The following is an 8,132-nucleotide window of genomic DNA, read 5'->3' on the forward strand; positions in this document are numbered from 1 at the left end:
GATTATTAGTTCATTATTATTGGGGACAATTAAATACTTCATATGTATCTGGAATGAAAATGCTGTAAAGCCTATATGTTATAAATTATATTTTGGAATATACTTAACCATTAGACAATGCAATTATGATTGAATATCTAAAGCTGCACATGTGTTTGTGTATGTTTGTCCAGTATGTAAATTAACACTGTTGAATCTATACTTTGCCAGCTTTCACACAGATTCTACATTTGTACAGGGAAAACCAGAGGCTACATTTTGTTCTGAAATGTAGTCATGTCACCACCCCAAGTAATACCAGCTATTGTCCCCAACTCAGCCAGTTCTGCATGCCCCTGTTTAGTATACAGTAAAAAACAAATGTAAAAACAGTTCCAATTTATTAATTTGATGCAACAGGGGATTTGGCAATAATACAAATTTAACTGTCCTGCATTGCAAAAACCTCTCTGTTTTGGACAAAGATCAAAGTACATTCAGAGAGTTTAACAATCAAAATATGCATTTATCTCCTAAGTATAGGAAAACTGTATTTTTGCAAAATGTGTAATTTAGAATACTTGCAAAGAAAAGAAAATATGTATAATATATTTAATAAGCTGTCCATAAATAATTTAATATTTCTATTGCTACAATTTAGACTACTATGTTTTATATGTCCCATACTAGTTAAATGTAGCAAATAACACAAAAAATTGTGTTTATTTAAGTTAAAACAACATAAAAAGAGATTAGATCTACACACCAAAATACAAAATCATAAAATATATCAGTATATTATTAATTATTTATTTAATATTAAAAATACAAAAAGTTGATTTCCTTTATAAAGATTGCAACAATTTAATAGATATCTAATTTTACTTCATAGTTCATTAAATCAGTCATTAGGCTAAAAAAGGAGTACACAATGTGCAAGTCTTATATGCAAACAATACACTTCACCTCTTAACTTAGCATCTTATGAATCAAACAGTACAAGAGATTAACTTTAAGATAAACTATACCAATATTTCACTAAACATCTGGGAACAAATTTATTAAGGAAGACCCTTGATTACATATCTTTAATGTCACTATAAGCCTTAGTGATTTCTGAAACCAAGGGTAAAATAAAGCATAAATAATTGGATTCATGCTAGAGTTACAATAAGCAATCCAGGCAAACGCTTGTAATATTAAAGAAGGATCATCTACATGCATATATGGCACTAGAAGAGTAGAAATGTAGTAAGGTACCCAACACAGAATAAAAACAACCACTACAATACCAAGTGTCTTCGCAGCTTTTCTTTCAGATTTTTTTGGAATGTTACTTTCTTTTCTTTCTGATGATTCTGTTTGCTGTGTCATTGAATTTATTATTCTTGCATGTTTTTTTGCAACAAAGAATATTTTTGTATAAAATGAAATCATTAACGTAAAGGGAAAAAGAAATGTTACAAACATATCAATTGTTCCCCATGTTGAATTAAATACAAAGACACAATCTCCTGGACAGATATTTAGTTCTGTGACATCTTCAATGTATCCTTTAAAGTGAATTATCGCTAAAGTGTAAAACAGAGATATTAACCAGCTAACTGCAATAAACAGTATTGTGACTGGAATTGTGATTTTATTAGAGTAGAAAAATGGATCACAGACTGCAAAATAACGATCAACCGCTATGAATACCAAATTGCTAATTGAGACAGACGTTAGCAAGAGAAAAAATACTGTGTGAATGGAACAAAATACATTTCCAAAGTACCAGCATGTTTCTATAGCACGTATAATTGTAAAAGGCATCACAATTACTCCAACCAGAAAGTCTGCTACTGCCAGTGAAAGCACAAGGAGGTTTGTTGGTGTGTGAAGCTGTTTAAAATGAGATATAGAAATAATCACCACAAGATTTCCACAAATAGTAAGCATTACCACAGTTGATGAAAAGATGTAAAGAATCACATAAACTTCAGTTGATCGAGTTTCCTTAAGACAAGTGATGTTGCCAGATTGAAAACAATACTGAAACTTTTGATTTTCTCTTCGTTCATAGACTGCCATTGAAAATGAATTTTAATCAGTTGTTCTCTTTCAGTTACAGCAGATCTTTGTCTGTGGAAAAAAAGTAGGTTGTATTTATAGAAAGAAACAGAAGTGAAGTAAGAGACACTCCCATATCAGGTGGTAAAGGCTGGCTTTCTAAATGATTTGAAAAATGTTTGTTTCTGGGTGCCAAATACCTCTTCAAAAACTTGCATAGACAAATTTTTAAATAAAAAGTAAAAGGTACATACAGTATATAGAGTGGAATTTACATCTATTACCTAAATCCCAACCTGAACTGTGGAGTTTAAACTTTCTCCCTGAATTTTGTATATCATCTCCATAATGATTTCCTTCAATATGTAGGAGAGAATGACTGGCAACTTATCTCCAGATTGACTCATTGTAATGTTACCGCATCTTATTTTTGTTGGTTTCCTGCCATATGTCTGTTTCTGCTAATATAGGCACCAGTGCCCCCTACTCCCTGGAGTTCTGGCTTGATGGCATGTGCCTGGTGGCCGGGCCTGAACCCATGGGGCTTGGCCAGGCACAGCCTGAAGAAGCAATGTGGGTCCCCCTTCCCATGGGCTCACCACCTTTAGGAGGGGCCAAGGAGGTTGGGTGCAGTGTGAGTCGGGTGGTGGCCAAAGTCGGGTACCTTGGCAGTCCGATCCTCAGCTACAGAAGCTGGCTCTTGGGACATGGTATGTCACCTCTATGAAGGGGAAGGAGCCTGATGTACTGCGCGAGGTTGAGAGGTTCTGGCTAGATATAGTCGGGCTCACCTCGACGCACAGCATGGACTCTGGAACCAGTCTCCTTGAGAGGGGCTGGACTCTCTACCACTCTGGAGTTGCCCCCGGTAAGAGGCGGCAAGCAGGTGTGGGCATACTTATTGCCCCCCGACTTGGAGCCTGTTCATTGGTGTTCACCCCGGTAGACAAGAGGATAGCCTCCCTCTGCCTTCGGGTAGCGGGACGGGTCCTAATTGTTGTTTGTGCGCATGTGCTGAACGGCAGTCTGGAGTACCCACCCTTTGTGGAGTCCCTGGAGGGGACCTTCTGGGGACTCCCTCGTTCTGCTGGGAGACTTCCATGCTCACGTGGGCAATGACAGTGAGACCTGGAAGGGTATGATTGGGAGGAATGCCCCCCCCCCCGATCTGAACCCAAGTGGTGTTTTGTTATTGGACTTCTGTGCTCGTCACGGATTGTCCATAACGAACACCATGGTCAGGCATAGGGATATCCATATGTGCACCTGGTACCAGGACACCCCAGGCCTCAGTTCGATGATCGACTTCATGGTCGTGTCATTGGATTTGCGGCCACATGTCCTGGACACAAAGAGATGGGCGGAGCTGTCAACTGATCACCACCCGGTGGTGAGTTGGCTTCGATGGTGGGGGAGGATACCATTCAGGCCTATTGGGTCCCCTATCAGAAGTAGCTTCAACTCCCACCTCCGGCAGAACTTCGACCACATCCTGAGGAAGGTGGGGGACATTGAGTCTGAATGGGCCATGTTCCATGGCTCTATTGTTGAGGCAGCTGACTGGAGCTGTGGCCGTAAGGTGGTCGGTGCCTGTTCTGCTAGCAATCCCCGAACCCGTTGGTGGACACCGGGATGCCATCAACCTGAAGAAGGAGTCATACAGGACCCTTTTGTCCTGTGGGACTCGAGAGGCGGCTAGCAGGTACCGTCAGACCAAGTGGAATGTGTCTTCGGTGGTTGCTGAGGCAAAAACTCGGGTGTGGGAGGAGTTCAGGGAGGACATGGAGAATGACTTCCGGATGACTTTGAGGAGATTCTGGTCCACCATTCGGCATCTCAGGAGGGAGAAGCAGTGCAGTGTCAACACTGTATATGGTGGGGATGGTGCTCTGCTGACCTCAACTAGGGACATTGTGGGTCGGTGGGAGGAGTACTTCGAAGACCTCCTCAATCCCACTAACATGTCTTCCAATGAGGAAGCAGAGCCTGGGGACTCGGAGGTGGGCTTTCCCATCTCTGGGACTCAGGTCACCAAGGTGGTCAAAAAACTCCTTGGTGGCATGGCCCCGGGGGTGGATGATTTCCTCAAGGCTGTGGATGTTGTAGGACTGTCTTGGTTGACACACCTCTGCAACATTGCATGGACATCGGGGACAGTGCCTCTGGACTGGCAGACGGGGGTGGTGGTCCCCCTCTTTAAGAAGGGGGACCGGAGGATGTGTTCCAACTACAGAGGGTTCACACTCCTCAGCCTCCCTGGAAAAGTCTATTTGGGAATTCTGGAGAGGAGGGTCCATCAGATAATCAAACCTCGGATTCAGGAGGAACAGTGTGGCTTTCATCCTAGTCAATGAACAGTGGACCAGCTCTACACTCTTGTCAGAGTCCTGGAGGGTGCATGGGAGTTTGCCAAACCAGTCTACATGTGTTTTGTGGACTTGGAAAAGGTGTTCGACCATGTCCCTTGGGGAATCCTGTGGGGGGTGCTCCGGGAGTATGGGGTACAGGACCCCCTGATAAAGGCTGTTCGGTCCCTGTACAACCGATGTCAGAGCTTGGTCCGCATTGCCAGCAGTAAGTCAAACCCATTTCCGGTGAGAGTTGGACTCTGCCAGGGCTGCCCTTTGTCACCGATTCTGTTCATAACTTTTATGGACAGAATTTCTAGGCGCAGCCAGGGCGTTGAGAGGGTCCAGTATGGTGGGCTCAAGATTGGGTCACTACTTTTTGCAGATGATGTTGTCCTGTTTGCTTCATCAGGCCATGATCTTCAGCTCTCTCTGGATCGGTTCGCAGCCGAGTGTGAAGCGGCTGGAATGGAAATCAGCACCTCCAAATCTGAGACCATGGTTCAGCGTAAAGGGTGGAGTGCCCTCTCAGGACTGGAAGTGAGATCCTGCCCCAAGTAGAGGAGTTGAAGTATCTTGGGGTCTTATTCACGAGTGAGGGAAGAATAGAGCGGGAGATTGACAGGCAGATCGGGCATCCGCAGTGATGCAGGCTCTGCATTGGTCTGTTGTGGTGAAAAAGGAGCTGAGCCGAAAGGCAAAGCTCTCAAATTACCAGTCGATCTACGTTCCTCCCCTCACCTATGGTCATGAGCTATGGGTAGTGACCAAAAGAACGAGATCACAAATACAAGCAGCTGTAACGAGTTTCCTCCGCAGGGTGTCTGGGCTTTCCCTTAAAGATAGGGTGAAAAGCTCGGTTATCCGGGAGGAGATCAGAGTAGAGCCACTGCTCGTCCGCTTTGAGAGGAGTAAGATGAGGTGGCTCAGGCATCTGATCAGGATGCCTCCTGGACGCCTCCCTGGTGAAGTGTTCCAGGCACATCTAACTGGGAGGAGGCCCCGGGGATGACCCAGGACACGCTGGAGGGACTATGTCTCTTGGCTGGCCTGGGAATGCCTCGGAATTCCCCCGGAAAAGCTAGTAGAAGTGGCTGGGGAGAGGGAAGTCTGGACATCTCTACTCAAGCTGCTGCCTCTGCGACCCTATCTCGGATAAGCGGAAGAGGATGGATGGATGGATGCCCTCTACTCTTACATAGAAAATCAAGTTCAGAAAATAAATGTATTAATGTATATATCTGCAGATATATAGTGGCTGTTGGATTTTGGTTCAGTTAGATCAGCTAATAGTTAGATTGCTACTCTTATTAGACATTAAACAGTTATTTTCTAGCTTGTACTTTTATTTTGTTAATCCAGGAATGCTAAACAGCTTGTTTGCTTTTAAGAACAAATATTTTTTGTGTTTTATACACCAGGATGAGTACATTTTTGATGCTGACTGAGACTTTGCATTTTTTGCTTTTTATGTATGTGCATTTAAGTGTGGCCTGTGATGGACTGGGGCCCTGTTTCAGCCTTGTGCACAGTGTTATTAAAAACTGTGGCTCTCTGTGATCCTCTTTTGAAATACATAGGTGTGTGAAATGTTGGGGAGGTGGGGTGGAGTTTTCCTTATTTAAGTGATTATGTATTAGTTACTTTTCACACTGTCGTGAACTGACATCCTGTCCAGGTATTGTGTCTGCATCCAGTTGCCATGTGACCCTTCCTTAGATAAGAGGATTAGAAAGATGGATGGATGGCTGGATGGTGATGATACAATGAAGACAATGATTCTGCACATTGCAACCTATTTTACTCTCTTTCAACAACACAGTCACCACTGTGAATTATTCCTAAAGTTAAGTAAAAACATTCCATTATGTATTAAAGCTTCCCACACTCCTTCTCAAATATACAGAACTGCAATACAATAAAACCAAACAGTGGAAGCACATTTTTTATATAGAGAATGTATGCCTAGACCCTGTGTTCCACCAAGCTGTGGGTTTTCTTATGTGCTGTATTCCATTTAATTACTTTTCAGCTGCCCCCTGAGGGTTAGTTTCAGATGTCAACATGTACAGTATGCACGACAGGCATAGTTGTCCACCAACACGCTTGTCGCTTCTTACCATTGACACACTGTCAAATTGGCTCAGATGAAAACAATGTGAGAACTCCTAGCCTATTTTGCTGCAATGCCCTTATAAGTCCTTACTGATTGAAAAACCCTTTGTGGCAGTTGTAATGAGGCTCCAAGAGAGGGTGTATAAATGGGTATCAGCCAAAGACCACTTGTTTAATTTAAGTAATGTGTAAGTGTTGGGTTCATGAGGTGCTTTTCAATGACACAGAATAAAATGAATATTGTTCTAGGTCGGCATTCTTTATATCTCTGTAAAAATGTCATGTAAGGTTACGTTGTTACTTAATGTTTAAATAAAAGAGACTCTATTACAGTAACGACCTTCAGTTCCAGTTCTTCTCTTTTCTTTCTTCCTGCTTCTCCACATAATCAATTTAAACACAGAAAACATCTCTGTGAAATTAAAGTAAGCTGCAATCTTAGAACAATGAGTTTTCAAACGTTTTAAAGAACGTAGAAATATCAACTTATAAATTTGCAATTAATAGTCTAAATTATTTAATTTTATATTTTTTTATAAAATGTCATATTATAAATGCTTTATTGCATTTCATCACGAATATTTTGAAATCGCAACATAAATCTTGGAATTCGCAATGTTCAGAGAGCTGTGATAACATAAATGTAACATATCATGTGGAGACAGCTGCCTGTGGCAGAAGCCTGTAGTGATTAATGCCTGTGTCAGCAAGCACATAGATTACAAAGGATTTAATGTGCTACTTTAGTTATGATGGGGTTTGAGAAACACTCTTAAATTACTGATCAATTTTATGATGGAGTTTATGACATACTTGGCGTAACAATGTTTTTGGGAAACGCACCCAAGATCCATCAGTTTTGGAAAACGCACCCCAGAGCTGTCCTACATTGGTATAGACTTATAACTCAATTTGATGAGGAAAAGCATGGTGTGATGGAAACTGGGGCGTCAGCAAGCCCCAAACCTGAACACGCACACTGAGTCCGGGTTCAAATAATGGATGGTTTTAATATCCAAAAGAGTACTTCCATAAAGTTGTAAGCATAAACAGAAAACACAAGTAATTTCTCTTCCAATCACCAACGCACTACCCTCCTCCAGTTGAGTGTCATTCCACATCCTCCCAGCTCTGATTTGCCTGGGTAAGAGAGTATGGTCTCACTGCCTGATGGAAGTACTTCCAGGTCATATGGAAGTCCCATGAATTGTGGAGTAACTCTCCCTGCAGCACCCCCTTGTAGCACCAATCTACCCCAGCAGGGCTGTGCTGCTGGACTTCAACTCCCGGCATTCTCTGTGGGTTCCTGGAAGGGCACCAATATAGAGGGCTGTTGCCACTTAACACTTGGGGGAGTTAAATACCCCTCTGCAACAGTCCTTTCCTGTCTTTTCACCCTGCCAGATAAGGTATTATGTACACATCTGGTTGGGATGTCTCTCCACTTGTTTGTTTGGGAATCTTCTTTGCCTGGGATGTCCATCCATCCCTTAGGACAGTCTTGTTCAGGTTCTTTCTCTTGGCCAGGATGCCTTTCCGTTTGCTCAGAGCCTCCTGTCTGGGTAAGGGACCTTCCCAACTTCCTGCCGGGATGCCTGTCCATCCCATGTGCCTCCTACAATAGCTATAAGTCAGTTTGAT

General features: G+C 42.7%; 1 protein-coding gene across 1 annotated transcript; it reads right to left on the bottom strand.

The window, feature by feature from the left end:
* Positions 1-948: 948 nt before the first annotated feature.
* LOC114649462 (trace amine-associated receptor 13c-like) lies at positions 949-2,069 on the bottom strand. The gene has a single exon (XM_028798952.2). It carries the CDS (start codon positions 2,047-2,049, stop codon positions 1,018-1,020), a length of 1,032 nt encoding a protein of 343 aa, XP_028654785.1. The 5' UTR covers positions 2,050-2,069; the 3' UTR covers positions 949-1,017.
* Between the last annotated feature and the right edge of the window lie 6,063 nt (positions 2,070-8,132).

The sequence above is a fragment of the Erpetoichthys calabaricus genome, chromosome 3 (assembly GCF_900747795.2).
Source record: "Erpetoichthys calabaricus chromosome 3, fErpCal1.3, whole genome shotgun sequence".
Taxonomy (NCBI): Eukaryota; Metazoa; Chordata; class Cladistia; order Polypteriformes; family Polypteridae; genus Erpetoichthys; species Erpetoichthys calabaricus.